The sequence below is a fragment of the Pterocles gutturalis genome, unplaced genomic scaffold (assembly GCF_000699245.1).
Source record: "Pterocles gutturalis isolate BGI_N339 unplaced genomic scaffold, ASM69924v1 scaffold29955, whole genome shotgun sequence".
NCBI classification, from domain to species: Eukaryota; Metazoa; Chordata; class Aves; order Pterocliformes; family Pteroclidae; genus Pterocles; species Pterocles gutturalis.
Genome location: NW_010146777.1, coordinates 1 through 20,927, shown reverse-complemented (window position 1 = coordinate 20,927; position 20,927 = coordinate 1). Strand labels below are relative to the sequence as shown.

The following is a 20,927-nucleotide window of genomic DNA, read 5'->3' as shown; positions in this document are numbered from 1 at the left end:
CTACTGGGTCATTACTACACTTCCTGTTTTTGTATGAATGAAGTTCTGCACCTAAGAGGAGAGGGGAATACTAGAACAGAATCTGTTTAGATGGAGAAGTACTGTTCTGTTCCCCTCTCCTCTCACTGTTTTCACCTTCCTCTTAACTCATAGGTCAGCGATTCTTTGGTTAGTAGCAGGAATTTGGAAATAATGAGATTTAATACAAAAATTATTATTTTTTTAAAATGTTTTGTCTTACCTTGTGCGCTTTGTCACAAGAATTTGCTGTTTCATTTTAGGTTTAGTCCATATTTTCGAACCAAGGAAAAACTGTACCTCAGTTCAGTAACGTACAGCAATATGATTGAGCCAAAACAGTGTTTCTGCCGTTTTGATTTAACGGGCACATGTAATGATGATGACTGCCAGTGGTGAGTTCTTAATTTTGTTTGAACGGAACATCTCTTCTAGGTGTCTGACTCAGACCAAAATAGGCATGTTTTTAATTTCTTTAAAAGGTCTGGGTTTATGATGCTATGCATAATCTAGAAAAGAAAGTTATTTTTAATACCCTGTTGCAGATACTTGTTTGGCAAGGAAAAAACCCTTTCAGTTTAAGCCGTGAAGAAAGGAGGCTCTTTAGATGTAAATGTAGAAAAACAGTATAGATTGTTAGAGAATATTTCACCTTTTGGTTGCCTTGTAATTCAAACAGGACTCCTCTTGCTTTATAGCTTCAGCATAACTTCAGACTGTCATGGAACCTCAGGTAGTGGTTAATACTGTTAGGTACACTAGAAGTATATCATGCTGTTAACTGAAATAAAGCTTATATCAAATATGTGATTATGTAAAAAAAATAATACTATTTTAGTAGTAGAATTCTAGTTTTCTGGGAAAATAGTGGCTAAGTTAATTTCTTTGAAGCCTGGTGTTATATTAAAAATAGTTTGTTAAACAATGTTGCACAGTATATTAAAAAAGTTGGTACAAGAGCAAATGGATACGAATTGTTCAGGAATAAACTCAGTTTGGAAAATTCTAAATACTGGAAAAATATAACAGGATTGGTCTTTAGCTCTTTTTTACCTTTCTCAGTGGCAGATAGCTTTCTGGATCAGCTTTTAGCTGTTACTGTCAAACCATAGTTTGACTATTTTAACACAAAATGATACCTGATTCTTTTAACTACCTTGTTTGAACCTGAAAGTTTCATGTACTGTGGCTTTTCTGTTAGTGTGAAGTGAATGTGTAGAGGTTGATTTTAGAGAGTAAGGCTATAGTGAAATAATGAAGACTAGGATTACTTTACTTATGCAGGCTTAAGTTAGAGAAGACCCAGAAATATTTAATAGAAATTTCAAAGCAGGCTATAGTGTTTTCTGTGGGTATCATTTTTTTAATGCCTCACTCTAGTGTATACTAAAACCAACTTTCTAGTTACAAGTCTTATTAAGTTGTTGCTTTGATAAATATATTAATTGCTTATTTGTTTGTTTTAGGCAGCACATGAAAGATTGCACTCTTAGCCGTAAGCAGCTGTTTCAAGATATTCTGTCTTACAATTTAGAACTGATTGGCTGTTCAGAAAAAAGCACTGATGAGGAAATCAGCACTGCCACAGGTTTTTAACAGTCCTTTGTTCACTTTTGTATACAGAGATTAATTTCTGAAGGGAATGGCTTTCATTAAAAGCTCTGGGTGCAAGAACTTTGTAGAGCAGTGTATAAGATACAGCTATATCAAAAACCAGGTTTCTGCAGTTGTCCAATTCAGTAGTTTGTAGTGTGTAGTTAACGTTAGTGTCTTGCTGGAAAGAAAAAATCATCAGTGGAACACTTCACTCAAAAAAATAAAGTATTGTTGGGATTCAGAGGATTGGGGAGCAGTGGGCATGGAGTCTTACTCCCCTTATTCACTCATTTTTGTAACTACTGGACTGGTCTTTTCAGTGAAGCTGGAATTTTATAACAACGCTGTTGCCATATAGGCAAGTTGCTGAACAGATGTTTTGCAGTCTTTAATTTCTCTGTTCTAGTTTATTAACTTACCATACCTCTTGAAGCAGTCATATTTCATTAATTCAGCATAGGTTATGCTAAATTGCTGTGAAGTTACCTATCCATTTTCATATATATGTTTACCTAAGATACAAATATTCTTGTTTCAGAAAAATACGTGGAAAAACTTTTTGGTATAAACAGAGACCGTATGTCAGTGGATCAGATGGCTGTTCTTCTGGCCAGCAACGTCAATGAGAGTAAAAGTCACAGTAAGTAACTTGGTAGATTAAATACAGTATAGACTTTTTAAAATTATATAAGTACCATGACGATTTTGTAAACCAATAATATTTTTTTGTTGCTTAGTTTATTTATCTTGGTATTATAAATTCTTCTTATGGTAAATGAAAGGGAACAGAGTTTGATTTAGGGTAATAATATAGTAATTTTGGAGTCCAGTTTGGAAAAGTGACTTGTGCACAGTAGATGTTAAATAACTAGTGTTGAACCTTATACACTTGTTACACTCACAGAATGTTTTTATCTGAAATCTTTATTTAAAAAGATGTTTTAATCTTTAATACAGAAAAGTAAAAGAATTTCTACTACTTTGCTTGTTTACAGCACCTCCATTTACAACATGGAAAGATAAAAGGAAATGGAGACCAAAATACTGGAGAAAACCTCTGTTAGATAGTAGCAGCAGTGAAGAGGAACAGTTTGTTGGACCTATTAAATATGGTAATCTGGGTGTGTGGCATCCATTAAAAGAGTACTTTTAAAAATACCTCCCAACCTCCTCCCAAAACCTAATTTTTAAAGTGGTACTTAAACAAGTGCTTTTAGTAGCTCTCTTGACTTTGTATTTCCTTCATGCAGACTCTATTTTGCATAAATTTTAGGGTAAAGTTTGACCTGAATTTGTTGTATTAGGAAAAAAAAATCTAGTATAATGTGTGACTGGAAGTTAAGGTGGAATTTCTACTTACCTGTTCTTAAAAGGACCATAAGGAACTGTTTACCTAGAATGTTTCAGGTTTGCCCATAGACTATTGGGGGTTTTTTTTAATAATTTTTATTTATCCCTCCCAGGAACTACAAGTAGTAAACCTGTTATGGAAGCCTGCACTGTCTGGGCGTTGAGAGTTATCTCCCTAGTCCTTGGTTGTAAGGGAGGCAACTTCATTAGCGAGGGAGTGAGGCCATAAGTCTTTCTGTGCATTCCACACTTCTATCAGTAAGGAGTAGGATTAGGGGTCCCTGGACATACAATTGCAGTCTTTTACAACCAAGATGTTTGAGACAAACCATTTGTTTACAAGGCCTTCAGCAGACAATTGCCTTTCCATCCCTTACTGGGGCCTTTGACGAGCAATTGCAGTTGTTTTAACAAGCCACTTTATCTTTTTGTCATAACCACAACTTCAGTGTGTTATCTACATTATTCTCACGCTAAAAAATCCCAAGACACAACACACTGTACCAGCTAGTAAAAGGAAAAATATACCTAGGTGGAAATTTACGGCTTGAGGCCTCAGGCTTAATCAAATCTACCTACTCACTGAGTAAGTAAAGCTAAGCAAACAGCATACTAAATCAGACAACCCCACAACTCTGTAATTTGTTGTATTCAAAACTTACTTATTTAAGCTAAACCACTAATATTTCTTAACAAAACTTCAAGTGTTTGGTTATCTTAAATTTAGTATTTCATGTTGAGGTCAGGAGTTAAAAAAAGCTGCTGTTAAATGGCATTTGAGACTTGGTAGCCTGCTAGAGTCTCAGTAACCTGACAATGTTTCACGTGTGACTCATGCAAGTGGGAACTTTAGGATGTTAGCAAATCCTGTAAAAAGGGTTTTTAGAGACTCAGAATTGAGATAAATTTTGCTCTGTTAGATGTGTCTATTTCCTGACGCTTCCTAATGAACTGTCTTAATTGGTATTTGTTGATCAAAGCTACCTTTTGCTGCTATTTATTTCTTGCCTTCACATCTGAAATACAACCATTTTTCTACAGACTACACAGTTCTATGTTTTAGAGGATGTTGAAATAACCATATTTTGTTCTGGTCAATGGCTGTGCTTGAAATATATAAATGTCCCACCCCTTGTATGAGTTCAAATCTTACAGGTCACCTCTGTTTTGAAAATAAACTTGTAATTTTTTTTATCTGCAGCCCATCCCACAGAACGTAAAAAAAGAGTTCCAGCTCTTGATACTGTGGTGACTCCAGATGATGTCCGGTACTTTACAAGTGAGACTGATGACATTTCCAACTTGGAGGCAAGTGTCCAAGAAAACCCCTGTGATGTACAGCTTTGGATAAAACTTGCATACAAATACTTGAATCAAAATGAAGGGTAGGTCTGATACATTTTCGATTTGATTTTGTGCTTTACCCATGTTGCTATGATCAAGCTTCCTTTCTGATTTTAAAGAACTTTCTTCAACAATGCCACAAATAATCTATGACTTAAAAGTAGGTTAAAAAATAGATTAGATTTCCTACTGTATGCGGTATAGTATGTGAGTAATAAATTACATTGATGGTTTATCTTTAGGTTCTGATTCAGAACAGAAGTTAGTGGAAAGTAGCGTGGGAGAAAATTGTGTTTAAAAAGTGCACAACCTAATGTATTCCCAAGATTACAGTGGAATGTTGTACTTCCAGTGATAAAGTAGTGGATCAATAGACGCAAATCAGTTTCTCCTCTACAGAGTGAATGGTTGGAATGATGTTTGAAATGACTTTGATCAGAAAGCTTGCTTATAAGAACTATTCTACTGTGATTTTATCCCTGTAGAAATGGTCCTGTTGAGCGTTCGGTTTCTTATTTTGTAATTTCTCAACTTTGGGGTTTCTAATTTTCTCTAGTTTTTGTTTAAATTACTCTGCAGGGTACCATGGTTGTTATTGGCAGTCAGATAACTTCAATAGGAATTCTGTCATGACGGTTTCCTTTGGAGATTGACTTTGTTTTTAATAGTGAGCTACTAGTTTAAGCAGCTGCAGCAGGGAGGAAAGGGAATGGAGAGGAGCAGCTTTCTTTTAAAAGCCTTGAGTAAACTACGTTTAATGGAAAATGTAGCAGAACATCGATTTAGCTGTATTGATAGCTGCCTGAACACTAGAAGGGATATAACTGGGAAATCCAGTACTCAAAATACTACCAAGTAAGTGACAGAGTGAGAAGAGCGCACTTTGTAAACATAAGCATACTTGGAAAAAGACCAAGAAGGGAGAAAACCTAATAGAGGACAATGCATTCTTAAAACAGCCACTTCCCCCATTCACCTCCTGCCTCTGTACTCTGAAGAAACTGAGTGGTTTAGTAACTGGAAGTGGTGATAGAAGGGGTCAGGAAGGCTTGAGATTTATACAGGGTTAACTGTATTAGCTTTATTTTGAGATGTGTTTTTCCTCTCAGAAATGTCTGTGCAAAGTAATTTCTAAAGATGTTTCCAGAATAAATATGACCTCAAAAACTTTCTGTGGTTTTGTGGAAGTTTGTTTATGAATTAAAGCTCAGCTCTGTGGTTTGCAGTATAGTCAGCTGTTTGAGCTAATCTTTTATTACTTTGATGGAAAGTAAAATCACATTTATTTTAATGGTTTAGAGGCAGAGAAAACCTGCATGTCATGCATAGAAGCCTGAAATGAGGGCTTATATTTGACTGTAGAAAGTAAATTACATATGTAACAGAAATATTCTCACTTATTTACTAAGCCTATGAAATTTCTACTTAAGTTTTTAAGTCCGTATGATGTAAATGCCTTTATATGGTTGCAGCTTGAGACTTCTGCTTACAGATTAATTTTACCCATTTTCAATTAAATTGGACTCTAATCTGAATTGGCACTTTTTTCCTGGAAGACTTATTTTTCCAGGCACTCTGATAACTGCACCTTATAGTAACCTTTGAAGGATGAAAACTTCCTGAAACTTAGGAACTTTCATAGTAAAGGACAGCAGGTTAAAAAAAGATGGCTGTGTGTTACTTTGTATTCTAATTATAAGCACCCATTTTCGTGTTTGATATTGTATAAGTTGCAATACTAACACAGTTGATGTGAGTGCTTTTTAATATTTTTTTTTAATTTTTACAGCTCATCATCTGAGTGTTTAGAATCTACTTTAAATGTTTTGGCTCGAGCCCTTGAGAACAACAAAGAAAATCCTGAAATTTGGTGTCACTACCTCAGGCTCTTTTCAAAAAGAGGAACCAAAGAGGAGGTACAGGAAATGTGTGAAACAGCAGTGGAATATGCTCCCTCTTATCAAATCTGGTGGACAGTAAGTAGAAAAACCAGTATATGTGAAATGTTCATGTAAGTGTGCATTTTCTATTGTAGAAAACCAGTATGTAGACAGGGTAAGTGTGAAACAAAAAACAGTGTAGCTTTTTGAAAACTCAAAAGTTGCTCAGGAGTTGAAGCAGTTCAAAGTTCTATTTGCAGGATATTTGTAGAAATCATCACTTTTCTTCAGGTAATAAAAATTACTTAGTCACGATGCTACACTTTTTTGTTCCTTAAGCTTGCAAAATTTGACTTTGACTCTTTGATCTTTAATATTTAGACAGTATTTTTTGAGGTTTAATGTGAAAGTTTGGTGTGAGGGAGGGAAATATGGTTCATAAGGTTGTGAAAAACATCTGATGTTTGTGATTCATGTGATTTTTAAACTTTAATCTAGCAGCTTTACTAGTATTCTGATTATAGTAATTAATTATTAATATGAATTATCTCTCTCTAGTTTTTGAATTTGGATAATTCCTTTGATGGAAAAGATTATGTATGTGGGAGGATGATACAGTTCCTAATGGAAGTGACAGACGGAGAAGAAAATCCAAATCTCCTGTCCTTTCAGCTGCTGGAGACTCTCCTGTACAGGGTTCACTTAAGCTTGTTCACAGGAAGACATCAGAATGCTCTTCTTCTGCTGCAGGTAACTTCTGGATTACCACCCAAAAAATTGTCTTTGTGCCTTCACCTTTTGAATGCCTGTGACTCGGATAGTGTCAACTTTAGAAGAACTGTTCCTTCCTTTATTTGCTGAAGGAATTCTCCCAAAGACTTCTGTTTTGAGATATGATGCTGTTGTAAAATTTGGATATACCTCTGGGGTTTTGGTTACCTATTTTGCTTTGCTTGTATAGCTAATAGCCTAGACCACTACATGTCAAAATAGTTCTCAGAATTGCTTTACGACTTGATTTCTGGTAAGCCATAAAATGCTTTTCTGCAGTCGAGGAGCTGGGCATAGTGTCTTGCCTCAGGTATTCAAATGTGTTTTGCTACAGAAATTACCAAACCAGTAGTTCTTGGGAAGATATCTAACAGTAAAATTTGGAGACTGTTAAATCAGAATTTATTGATTGCATGAACTCCAAAGTCATGGAGTTATCTCAGGCTTTTATTGTGACTGTAGAAAGAATTTAGGTCACTGTTACTGTTCTGTAATCAATAAGAAGTGGTAGATGAAGGTGAGAAATTGAGTGCCGAGATCAGCTCCTCCTCCAAGTGGGAGCTGCTGTAGTTTCAGTTGCAAGCTTTTTTTCGTTCCTACCAGCAGGTGGCCCCTCTTGCTACACCCTAAAATATTTTTCTCAGTTGTGTGGTTTGAGGCTGTAATGCCTTTTTTCTAGCTCCAGCTTAAATAGCAAAGTGTAATGCTGTGTTGACTTCCTTCAAAAATTATTCTAAACACAGCCATACTGATAAAGGTAACTAAGAATGTTTGAATGAACAAAAAGTCAGAAAAACTCAGTTTCTGTTGCATTAACATGGAAATCCAGTGTGTATGGGGATATAACATGGATTGTTTTGCTTTATGTTTCCCCAAAGCATCAAACATTTTTTGTTGGTTTGTTTTTATCTGTTTCTGTCTGGTTTTCACCTGTTACAGGACAATTTTTTTTGAATTTTTGCCTAAGTTTGCAAGTATTTTCATTCCCTTGAAAGTCTATTCTTTGGTTGTAGTGCATTTATTAAAAAAAAGATATTGGCATGTCACTAGCCATGAGATTCTGTTCTGGTTTAGGAGAAATTGTGTTTAGACTTTGTCTAATTGCATGCTCAAATGATTTTATTTGGGATCTGCCAATTTAACTGGGCTATTGTAGTTTCACATATGACTGGTAGGAAAATTTGAAGCAGTATGCTTGTTCTCAGTAATGTTTCCAACACGTTTTTTTAAACAATATCTCTAGAGATGGTGGTGCTTTCAGTAGACTTGGATAGCTGTAACTCAGTAGCTGTATAATTAGAACTTAATAAAAAAAACCCCAAGCCCACAAAATCCAGTAGGATATAGCAAGCTGAATCCAACTTGTAGATGAGTTGTCCCTAGAGCTAATGTAGTATTATTTCAATGCAACTGGAAGTAATTGTCCAAGAACTAAATAGAAAAATGGAAAACATGTTGGGAGATGCGTGTTTTGAAACTCTATCTCTGTTTTTTCAAAATAACAATGTTCTACAGTTTTTCTAAACCTGTTACTAGAAATTATGCATATGATTTGAATGCAGTCACACATTTACGTGAGCCAATTATGATGATGATAGATGTCAAGAATTAGTTTCTGTCTTTTCCATGGAAAATATTTGAGAATATTAAAAATTGTTCTTATTTCCCTTTCTCATTATTAGATCTTAAAGATTTTATGGTTGTAATATAATGTATTTCTTTTAACCTTTACAGAATGCTCTAAAATCAGCAGATGAAAACATAATATCAGAACGCCTTACTGTAAGTGACCGTTGCCTGGCTTGGCTGGCTTACATACATCTAATTGAGTTCGGCATTCTCCCAGTCAAGTTCTACGATCCAGCTAATGTCAATCCTTCAAGGATCGTGAACAAAGAGCCATTTTTAATACCATGGCAAACAGCTCAAGATATGAAGACTGATCCTGATGTGCTATTAGCTATGTTTGAAGGTAAGATTAAGGAGGTAGACTGCTTAATACGTTGCTTGCTTTTTATAAATCAAGAAATAGTATCCAACTTCTGTAATTTCAAGGCAGTGCACTGTTGCTGATGACTGTTTTAAGCCGTTGGGATTAATCCGATGAGTATTTCATCTTTATTTGAACAGAGCAGTGAGGAAAGTCCATGTTCTTGAGTACTTAACACACACATACAGAGTTTTTAATCTGTGGTTCAAAGCCATAGCTTTTTTCTCTGAACTATGATATTCTATCGAGATAAAGACCAATGGCCTGTCACACTATGACATTGCTAGTTTTCTTGGGCTTATGCAAGTAAAAGGTCAAGTTTGTTGTCATTCTCTTTACCTTCTTCCCCTCAATAGGATGTGTCTATTGGAAAGTTATTTTCTGGGAAGATTAGTGTGTTTCCTTAGTAGAGGCAGAGCAATGCATGTGTTTGTCTTCATTCAAAGTTTGAGTAAACTGAATAACTTTTTAAAAGATGTAAAATGAAGATACTAGAAGAAAATGAATTCTTGACTTGTGGTGCTGCGAGTGGTAGAATTTATAATAGCACTGGATAAATGTCAGTACTTAGTGTGTTAGCCAGCAGCAATATTGAATTGCCACTGAGAATATATCTGTGCTGTAGATGGTAATGCTGTGTGGAAATACTCAAGGAGAGACGGAGTAGCCCAGCTGTGGGAGTGAAGGCAGTCTGGACATGATTATGCGGTCCTCATTATTGAGTAACTTGTTTTTATACTGAGAAGAAAAATGTATCTTAGCTTTTGTTCTACTAGCTTTCAGCAACTTTGCTGGATATCCTGGAGTGTAGTTTTAAATACAGTGATATACTGCTATATGTAATATGGCTTTAACAATTCATTGGTAGGATATTTCCTCTTTTTTGAATTAACAAGGGATGAAACTTGTGAAAAACTTTTGTCTTTACCCTGTCGTGATAAGTGTTAAAGCTGTTCCAAAGGTGGTAATCTTCCTTTTTAAATAATTTGCAAAAGCGGCACTCTTGGAAATATCTTTCCACACTTATGCATTTTCATTATGTTAAATGAGAATTTTTATTATGTGAAGGCTTCAAATAACTTTGACATTCATTGAGGTCTAAAGGCTTGATTTTATACTTTTGTTTTGAAGATGCCGTCAAAATGTGTACTGATGAAAGCCTTGAGGCTGACAAAAGAATAGCTATCTGCTTTCCTCTCTACAGAAACATGATAGCTTTGCTGAAACTTCTTGAAAGGTAAGTTGTTTCAAGACTTTTTTTAATTGGAATACTTAGCTCTGCTTCTTTGAAAACTTACATTTACTTTTTTTTAAGGTGGGAGTCTGCTGCAGAGCTTTGTAGATCTTTATTGGAGCTCTGCCCTGACAACTGTCAGCTCTTGGAGAGTTTGGCCACCTTGTATTTACAGATGGAGCAGAGTGACAATGCCTACAAAGTTTGGATTGGAGCGTTTGAGAAGAATCCTCAGAATGCAGAAATTTTTTATCGGTTGTGTAAATTCCTTGTTTCACAGGTAATACTTTGACTGAAATGCATTTTGTTGGTCTGCTGGGTTTATAAAGTTTGAGTTTTGTGTGTTGTTTCAAACACTTATCAAATTGATTAATCCTCATATTTTTGTAATGTCTAGTTTTCCTTTATATAGATGGGAAAAATAGAATTAGCAAGATTAGTAACATGATTAAAGATAATCAAATGAATTACATAAAATAATAAATTTATAGTTCAGATTGCTCTAATCCAGCGTTAATAACCTTACGCAAGAATAGATTTTAACAGCAAACCCTGTAATATGTTTTCAGCTTTTTTCTGCTACATGATGACTGTCCCAGCTAGACTACGCTTCATTCTTGAGAGAATGAAGACAGTGAAGTGTTGCAGAGATAGACACACCACTTGTTATTTATGGTGCTTAAATTGTTCTTGTTGTTTTCAGGTTGATATCTGATTTTATTTTTTTATTATTATTTTTTAAAAATAAAACCCAAAACCAGGAAAGGTCAAGCAGTATTCTTCCACTGTTGCAAGATTATGTGGCAGCTTTCTTTGAGAATACATGCCAACAGTACAGTCCCATGGATCTCTTAAGGTACACTTACAATATGTTTTTCTATTCAAATCTTGGTAATATTGGCATTTTATTGAAAAACAAGACAGTCTAGAACCTCTAAACTTCTCTCTGCTTTTAGCTTGGCATGTTTTGCTAAAACTTCAGGGAATTATGTTTTGGTCATTTATAAGGTTTATACTTGTTTGTTCATATACACTAAATTGTAAAACCACAAGCATTTAAAGATGAAACACCCGGCAAGTTTAATGTCTGTATTTGGGGAATGAAAATCAGTCATAGGTATGCCAGAATTGGTTTGGAGGTGGGTTTTTTTGTTTGTTTGGTTTTTTTTGTATGGGGTGTTTCCCCCCCACAATGCTAGGAGCCTATATAGCATAACTGAAATAGTATATGTAGGCATTTGTAAAACATCTCAATCCAGAGGTCCAGCCTGCTGTTTATCATCAGATTATTGTTGCTAAAAAAGCACAGGTTTGTATCTAGCCTGCTGATTTTCCACTTGAATTTTAGCACCTGAGAGACTTATTGAAGTTTTGAAATATGCAAGTTTCCTATAGTCAAAATAGGTGCCTCGGAAGGCCTTCAAAGGAAGACCTCCTGTGCTGCAGCTTATGCAGATGAGGCTTTGAAATGTTTTTGTCTCCCAGTTTGGTGTTAGATTTTATTCCTGCTTACATTTGTTTACATTAAATTCAGTACTGGCAATGCTGCTTAACTGACTGTAGGTAGATGATTGTACCTTACTTGATGTATTTTAGGGGTGGGGGGTGAGTCTGAAATATAAAGGAACATTTAACTTTGTGCATAATGGGGGAGTAAATGCTTTCTTTATAAATTGTTTCTGTGTTTCCACGTAATGCTTTCTGTAGAAATTGTATCTGGAGTTAAATTAAAATCTAGGAAAAGTGCATATTTTTTTAATATGTCCCACAAACTGGATTTCAGAACTAAATATTACATCCACATAAGACTATTCCATGTAGAGAGATGTTCTCATTTACTACTACTTTTTTTCTCTTGTAGATATCTCTTGAATTTTCCAATGCCAATTGGATTCACATCACCTCCCTATAAAGACCATTTTACAGATGATATTGTAAACCAGCAAATCCCCTATCTGTGGCAGATCTACTGGTGAGACTTCCTAAAGTATTTCTGAGAAACAGCTGCTGGGTCTGAGTAAATTGCATTTTCAGAAGCAGAATTCATTGTATGCCTAAGGGTATATCACTTTGGGTTCTTTCAATAAATGATCAGCCAGTCCTTAGAGAACTTACCTGCCTGCTGCACAACAGAGACAGTTTTATGGAACTGTGAATTACATGTCAGCTTGAATTCTCCACTTGAAATGTGTCATAAATTCTGCCCTATGGGAACAGTAATAGGTGTGTACGTCTCTCAAAATGATTTTTTGTTTTAGGTTGCTACTGCTAGTAGTGTTCTTCTTTCTTCTGGCTTTTAGTTGTCTCCCTTTTATTTTACAGTCATTCCCCCACTCTATATTTGTTTAGCCCTGGTCTCCCCACTTTCCTTGACTCACTGTTTCAGCTGTTTATGGAGTTACTATCAACAGGCTATAAAAGTTGGAACTAGCCACAGATGCTCCTCCATAGCAAAGTAATAGAGCAATGTGACCTTTTCCTCTGCAAGAGATTGCAAAGGTGACAGATCGTTGTCATGTATACACAATCTTTTTTTTTTTTTTGTTTCTTCCACCATTCCTTTTGATAGCAGCAATATCCATGATTGGTGAGCACCAAAGTTTTAGCCGTCTGTAAGCTGTCTGTTTACTAGTATAACTGTGGTTGCTGAGATGTTGACTTAAGCTGTTTGGGAAGTTTACCACTTCATAGTCAGGGTCTGTCAGTCTTCACAAGTAGCTATTTGGCTTTTCGTATAAGTAAAGTAGCAAAGATAATGTTTCAGATACTGAGTGAGGATTCCTCAGAACTCCTTCAACACTGTTGCTTATAGTTTTTAATTGTTGGACAACTTAGAAACAAGTAAAATGTATGGTTTTCAAGTAAAATCTTTACAATCAAGTTATCTTGATGTTTTCTTCTGATATTGTCCATTAACACCAATTTAAATTGTTTCTGAGAAAATACCTGTTCAATTTTAAGTTTGGTACTTAAACACTAGAAACATTGTTAGACACTGGAGGTCACTGTTTAGTCATTAGGGACTTTAACTTAAGCTCAGGTGCTCCTGTATTTTAACACCTACTTCTAAGCAGAAAATCAGTGCCCTTGAAATGGGCTAATAGAGTGTTTCTGTGGTTGAGTTTTGCTACAGTAAGTACATAGGTATTGGGGCCTATATAGATGTCTTTGTTTAGGCACAGAGGACAAAAGACATAAGTTGACTTTTACCAAGTGAAAATATATTGAAATCGGCAAAGCCTCAAAGCTCTTTGTTTGTATGTACATGTATGTGCATGCACAAATGTATACACACAGTTTTTTAGAAAAAGTAGCAAATTGGTGATGTAGTTTGTAGTTCTTGGGGAAAGTGGGAATAGAATCAGACGCTAATTAAGAGACCTTAGTCAGGAGGGTTCTGTAGCAAGGTAGCAATATCAGCATTATCTAATTTGGCATTTCTGTAGTCTTCCTCTTGGAGTATGTGTTTTTTTTTTTCCTCTTGTGACTTACTGAAATCTTACATTTTTTTCACTGTTACTTTACACTTTGAAATAAGGATTGTTCACTGAATCTTGGTCCAAAAAATGTGTCTCCTACTGTCTTTGAGGTCCTATATATTGGTCTGACCATAGGTGTATTTGAGTAGCTGTGGAACAAAGTTAAGGAGGTGTGTGGTTTGTTTTTTTTTTTGTTTTTTTTTGTTTTTTTTTTTTCTGACATGATCAGCATATTTCTACCTCACATCCCCAGTGTTTTAATCTAACTTTGAAATGTATTGTTCTGGAGCTCAAGACTTGTCTCCATTCTGTGGTAGTTAGAGCATCCCTATTATGATGATTAGCAAAAGGGTAATTTACAAGAGTAGAAGACAGTTCATAATATTTAATTTCTGTTAAAGAGTTGCATTTTAAACTTCATGGTTTCTGTATTATTCCTTATTACCTGCAGTTGAGCATTACCCATTTTAATGAGTTGACTGATAAATTGTTCCATAATGCTGCTGAACTGAAAACACTGTTTTTTCTTGCATCTCAGAATGGGAAGTTTTTTCATTGTTTCTTACTCTTAATATGTAGGAACATGCATTGTTTGACATACAACACTTTTTAACTTTTAATATAAACAGTTTGTGCCAGTCTCTTCATGCGAGTGTTGGTGAAGCACTGGATGCTTATGAAGCAGCTCTGGGGGCAGTGATGCAGCAGGAAACTGTTCAGAACATCTGGATGGAGTAAGTTCTTAAGGGAGGAAAGTGAATTAGTCTCAAAACTATTAAGTGAAGGCTACCAGAACCATCTTTTTTTTTTCTTTTTCTTTCCAGTTACCTTGTTTTTATCAATAGTAAAGTTGTTGGATCCACCAACCAAGTTCAAGAATTCAAGCTTTTTACTGACCTAGTGAACAGATGTCTGGCTACAGTCCCCACACGATACCCAATTCCTTTTAGTACTGCTGATTATTGGACCAATTATGAGTTTCATAATAAGGTAAAAATGTGTCTATGGACAGTTTTAATTGAACAAAGAGACTGATGACCTTTTAGCAGGTATCTGTAATTTACTTGTTCAAATACAGCACCAGTAGTATATGAACACCAAGAGCTAGGAATTAGTAGAAACAAGTATCTGAGGAGAGCAGTGTTCAGAGCAGAAGACTATCTAGCAGTGACCTTTTGAATAAAGGGTGTGTAAGGCAATGAGAAACTTCATTATGGCATGCTTTAATACTGTGAATACAGCTGTTGATGTCAAACTATTCTTTTCTAGAGAAAAAAGAAAATGTGTAAGAGAGGGAAGAGATGGTTGAGCAAGAAGGGCCTGCAAGTACTGTAACACTGGCAAATGGAAATGGTATTTAAGCTGTCAGTTTTGATCATAGAAATTACAGTGGTTGAGAAACAGAAGAAATAAAGTAGAAGTAGGAGTAGAAACAAGTTGAGCACTTAGACAGAATGAAGCTATTAGGAATCTTGGGTCCCATTTTACTAACATCCAGTGCATTTCTCTTTACTCACAAAATGCAGGCTAGAAGGAACTAAAATATGTAGTGTCAGCAACTTGAAGCACTAACTTTTTATTATACAAATTCATTTCTGTACCCTTGAGGGATAAAGTTTGTAGTTGATAAGGTCTGTAGGTCGTAGCTCACTTTAGTCGTAATGTTCATAGTTTGTCATTCCACTATTCTTAGCAAAATTAGACAGCTATAAAGTGGATTAATGTTTATAATTCAAATTTTACAGGTAATTCTTTTTTATTTGAGCTGCATTCCAAAATCTCAACATTCCAAAACCTTGGAACGGTTTTGTTCTACCATGCCTGCTAATCCTGGACTTGCACTGAGGTATGTAAAAATACTTGTAATCAAGACAAGTGGCTGGATAACGTAGCTACTGTTTTTTGTGCAAGACATGCATGATACTGCTTTCCGCTACCAAAGCGAAACTCTTCCTCTATTTATTGCATGTTGCTTGAGGCATATTATGCCTTCTGACATTATCTCAATCTTTCTTGTGTTTGACAAGGTTCTGTTCTGTCTATGGAAAGGCTGTAATTATACAGGAATTAACACTGCATTGTATGTGATCAGTACAATTGGTCAAAATTTCAAGTGTGTAGATAAATGTCAGATATATGTTAAAATCTTGTTGTTACTTGATCTATTAAAAGTATAGTTCCAGCACAGAACAAATAAAAGTGGATATACCAGTGTGTAACCTTAAGGCTTAACTTGACATTTATTTTGCAAAGATAAAGCATTCTTAGTTTTGAAAAAAAAATCTTACGGGAAACAAAAGCAGTTAATGTAAGCAGTGCACTGATTCTTACTTGAACAGTATTTGAAATTGTACATTTCCAGGATTATAGAGTCCATATTTTACCATATTCAGCTGCAGTGAACTCATGAATATTTGACTGAATAATTTTGAAAAGTCCCCAAATGCTTACTGTTCATCATCAACAGTAACCCCAAGGAATTCAAAGCAAGACTTGAAATAAGTGTGTGTGGTTGAGGTGTGCGTTGAGCATGACACATCTGCCTTTGGCACACAAAGTTGAATGGCTGCATTTTAAACCAAGTTGCGATTCTGTCTAGATGGAACTTGCAGCTTCCTTAGACAGTGTTGATACTACATGAAATGGGTGAGCAGAACTAACTGAAGAGTATCTCCTAGCCCCATGAACTATACAGCTGATTAGCCTCCCTTCAAATATACAGTTACCTTGTGTGTGCTAAAAATCGATCTTGTAATGTGTCAAGATCATATTTTCTCTCTGATTTCACACTTTTTAGCTTTTCTCTGAAATTTTACCTTAACATTTCTGTTCTGTTCAGTCAGTACTGTATATGGTGGCTTGGGGTTTTTTCCTACTTGCAACTCTTGGCTCAGATTAGGTATAATATATTTTGTGTAATGTGTTTGTATCTTTGGATTGCTTTTCTGTTCCCAGTGATTAGAGCAGTGTTCATTTCTCATTAATGCCTTTTACAGACTGCTGCTGCGATACTGGGAGGAGAGCAATGTTCAAATTCTGAAATTGCAAGCCAAGATGTTTACATATAATATCCCAACATGCCTGGCCATCTGGAAAATGTAATGCAACAGTCATACATCTGTTTTCATAGATATTGCTTTTGTTTGTAAGGTTTACATCACAAAGGTAAATCTGAAATGTCCTTCCAATTTGGCTTGTACTGGAAGTCTCTCTTTCATTAGCTTATTATTTAAACAGTAATGGTTTATTACGACAGACATAGGTACTGTCACCTCTTTAAAATGAGAAATGGAGTTTCTCTCTTAGGGAAACTTATGTGAATGGATGTTATGCAGATAAATATGAATGATGTATTTACAAGTTGCCTTTTTAATTCAACTATTGACTTCTGTCTCCCACTCTCTACCCTCCCCTTTATATATCACAATAGCAGTAATCTTCATTATCCAGTGATGCTGAACTGATCTTTTCCTTCAGTGTTTGTTCATAATGGGGAACCACTGAAATGTCTTGCTCATGTAAGGTTGTTTTTAAAAAATGGCTATTTTTATCTTTTCACTATAGATTAACATCGTTGGAAGTTAGTCAGTTTCTTCTCAAGGAATTTGTAGTTCCATTCCGCAGTCAGTACTGCCACTAATGGCATTTAAAATAATTCAAGAATAAATATTTTTATATATTTCTTTTCCTCAGAGCCATTGCTGCCGAATGCTTTCTAATGGGACAAAGAGAAGTAAGTCAACACAGCTTACAGAATTTTATACTTACTGATTTTAGTAAAACTCCTCATATCATGGCTTTATCCAAAGCAATGGTCATCCCTTAAACCCAAGATTTCTTGAGAATTGAAATACTCTATGTATAAACACTGAAGCATTTGCTTCAAGTGTGAGAAATACCTTTCACAATCAAGGTGGATTGGATTAAATCATGAGTACTTGTGCATGCTGTTTTTGTCCATCTTTCCCTTACCGGGGGGGGTGGGAGAGTGCAGCTGTGCACTTCTGTTTGTTTTTTTTCACCTGGTGGAGATTGCTAGCACTCTTATTTTAAGTGAAGGAAGTATTGCTGGAAAATGCTGACCACTGTCTTTAGAAGTGGTTAGAAGGTTGGTTCTGCCAAGCCAATGTATGTAAGAGAGTTTTAGTGGCTCCCAACTCCACCAAAGACACCAGTTCTTTTTCTCCAAAATAAAAATTTTACTCATTGGTACTTTGGGGAGGGAATTCTTTTTATCACTGTATGCAAATACAAGAGGTTTTTGGCACAGCAACAAGGTCACTTTTCAGTTCAAACAGAATGGATCTTCCTGGTGTTGTTGCTGTCATCTTCAAAATACTCTTCTGCCTGTGGAAAGATGCTGTGTATTGGGGGGATCATGAGGCCCTGGGTTTGTGACTCACCACTTGCTTGTGGTGTTTCTGAGCTACTTCTCTGCTGTGTCATGTTTTGTGTCGTTCTGGTAGTGGCTGATTCTCAGCATCCTTCTTTTCTGTCAGTAGTCTCTTTGAAACAGTATTAAAGTTTTAACTGATTCATAATGGGTAGCATGGCTATTGTTAGACTCACATCTCACATACGAAATCTTCTCTTTCCTTTTTTACTGTCCCCTAGAATGTTTAAAAATAACACCCCCCAAGCAGACAGTTATTTGATTTGTAAGATCAAATAGTTCAAAGGCATGGTTGCCTGTTCAACCTTAATTCTGTCTCTGTGTTGACGGTTTGGTTTAATCTGTAATTAGTCACAGATCCCTGCTTCAGTCGTTGTATTAGATGGACTGCATTTTAAGGCACTGCCTACGGTGAGGCTGGCGACTTGAAAGATCCCTGCTTTGTCTGGTTAGAAAGTTAGAAAAACGTATTTCAAATGAATCAAAAAGAGGGTCTTTAAAGAAAATGAACCAATTAGAATGAAGGCATATGTAAAACATTGTAGCTGGATTACACCCAGAAGAAATCTTGTGGTTTTTTCTTCTGCAACCACCTGACTAACTGTACAGTGTGAAGTAAAATCACTTAAGTAAGTACACACAGTGCAGTTGGATTTTTTAGAGGGTGCTTAGTTTGGGATGTAATGAGCACTTACAACTGTTTACACAAATCAGTGACCGTTCCACATAACTGGATTTTCTAGTAAACAAGTAGGATACTATTTTAAAATAAATTGATTCAGATTCTGGATTTCCTGTGCCTAGAGAACTTGTCATTTATTCCCTTCAGCATGTCATGTAAGGGTTTGCTAAAAGAATATAAAAATGCGTATGAATATTTAAAATGCCAACAAATACCTCCCCTAATGACTCTTTGCTTAAAGTCGGTACTTCAGATACCTGTAGTTGAAGGAGACTTGAGTAAATACTTGCGTTAAACATTTTGGTCCTCTGTTTCCAGCCATAAAATGGTAAAACCATTTTTTCTTTTTAGAGGGTTGCAAAGACACATACTGATTGTTAAAGCACAGATAGATAGATGCTGAAGGAAAAAAGCCTATGAAACAGTTATTTTCATTGCGGGGTTGGGATGGTATGCAATAAGCAAGACCTTGAGACTACATATTGAGTGGTGAAAGAGAAATATTCAGTCAGCTGCTTCATTCCCTGAGCGTGTTCCATCCTGTGCAATGAATGAGGCAAGAGTCTTGTGAAGAAAAATAGAATGTCCTTGTGTCATTAATCATGTGCATACAAGGGTCAGAATTAAGGTCAGACATTAGCTTACCTTTGCCTTTAGTAGCAAGTTAATGCTGGACTTCGAAACTTTTCTAAAAAACATATTTTAAAAATTATTGCAGGAGATTTTTGTGCTTCAGATCGCTCACTTCGAGTGCATGAAATTGTGATGACTTTTAATACTACTTTTTATTTTACAGGTGCATCATTTGTATCAGAGAGCCCTTCAGAAGTTACCTCTATGTGCAACACTGTGGAAAGATGTAATGTTTTCTCCTTATGATTCAGTTTGAGGTTTCATATAAATTTTCTGCATATCCCATATCCATAGATGTGGTGATGCTTAGGCTCTGGCTAAATCTTATGTCTGCTTCCCCATCTCTTACAGCAACTCTTGTTTGAAGCATCAGGAGGAGGTAAAACTGATAACCTGAGAAAACTAGTTTCCAAGTGCCAAGAGGTTGGAGTCAGCCTAGATGAGCTTTTAAATTTAAACACTTGCAGAACAGAAAGCAAGAATCACTGAACGCTGGGTATGGTCAGCCATAAGTCCTATTAAATGCCAAAATCAGTTGAATGAGTCTTCAGGCTGATCCATGCCTAAGATCTGTGTAAGGCAGATGAGTATTGCTGAGCATATCAAGTCTCCAGTCTGCTTTCCTGGAAACAATTAACATGACCCTCCTCTGGAAAAATGAACTCCCTGTCTGGCCTTTCTTCTGGGCCCTGCCAGATTCTCATAACGTCATCTACGTAAGTATAGTTAATAAAAATGACAGACTTTTATGTTTTCTTTTTATTTTCTGTTTTCTTTGTTTTGCTGTTCCTGATTCACTTGACACTCTCGCTGATGCCTGAGAGATCTGTGTTTGGGATTAATTTACTGGGCTGTGTTTACAGTAAAAAACAAGTAGTCCATTTTGGGTTTTTCCTTTTTTAAACCTTTTTTGAGACTTTTTCATTACAGGATTTAAAACAAAAGCAGCCGCTCTTAAGGGAAGTGTAACTGCCGTGGCCACAAGTATGCTTCTTGCACTTGAAGGCTTTAAGAGGGTTGCTTACTGCCCTTTTCTTCATTGGACTCACGGCAGAGACTATTAAACTTGAAGATTAAAGAAACTATTGCAAATGCCAGTGCATCAGAACCTAAGAGTGGTCAATTATGTGCAATTTTTTGTAAAGAAATTTTAATTTATAATAAAGTTTAACAGTTTAAAGAAAGATAATACTGTTTTGTTTCGTATTGGTACTACCTTGTAGTATTACAGGTGTTTTTACAGAGCTATTTTCAATACAAGCTTACGTTTTAAAAATAAATCTGTTGTCTTTTGTTATTTTGGTCAAAAGGTAGGCGAATTTGGTTGAGCTACATATTGTGGATGTAGAATAACTACATCTCAGTGGGTTTTTTTTTCCTGCTCTTGCCTCAGGTATGCAGGTGTTTGCCCCATAACAGCTGATCCTATCAATAATACCACTTCAGTAATGGAAAGTACATTTTGTATTTTGTACCTTTCACCTTTAATGAAATGAGGCTCACTTTCCAAAGTCACAACATGTACATCACTTCTGCAAAACCTTTGACATGGTCCCT

The 20,927-nt window shown here is 35.8% G+C and overlaps 1 protein-coding gene across 1 annotated transcript in view; it reads left to right on the top strand.

Moving 5' to 3' along the window:
• The window catches only part of ZFC3H1 (zinc finger, C3H1-type containing), a gene marked incomplete at its 5' end in the record, with an annotated part of 43,178 nt that extends 22,625 nt beyond the window's left edge, over nt 1-20,553 (top strand). The window contains 19 exons of the mRNA XM_010085868.1: nt 282-413; nt 1,485-1,606; nt 2,153-2,254; nt 2,610-2,726; nt 4,166-4,349; nt 6,098-6,284; nt 6,747-6,938; nt 8,694-8,931; nt 10,081-10,186; nt 10,265-10,463; nt 10,945-11,039; nt 12,045-12,155; nt 14,292-14,396; nt 14,487-14,652; nt 15,408-15,508; nt 16,659-16,760; nt 17,356-17,395; nt 19,534-19,596; nt 19,722-20,553. Of these exons, the coding sequence (XP_010084170.1) occupies nt 282-413; nt 1,485-1,606; nt 2,153-2,254; nt 2,610-2,726; nt 4,166-4,349; nt 6,098-6,284; nt 6,747-6,938; nt 8,694-8,931; nt 10,081-10,186; nt 10,265-10,463; nt 10,945-11,039; nt 12,045-12,155; nt 14,292-14,396; nt 14,487-14,652; nt 15,408-15,508; nt 16,659-16,760; nt 17,356-17,395; nt 19,534-19,596; nt 19,722-19,859 (2,500 nt within the window). The remainder of the gene's footprint in view (nt 1-281; nt 414-1,484; nt 1,607-2,152; nt 2,255-2,609; nt 2,727-4,165; nt 4,350-6,097; nt 6,285-6,746; nt 6,939-8,693; nt 8,932-10,080; nt 10,187-10,264; nt 10,464-10,944; nt 11,040-12,044; nt 12,156-14,291; nt 14,397-14,486; nt 14,653-15,407; nt 15,509-16,658; nt 16,761-17,355; nt 17,396-19,533; nt 19,597-19,721) is intronic.
• Nucleotides 20,554-20,927: the final 374 nt, after the last annotated feature.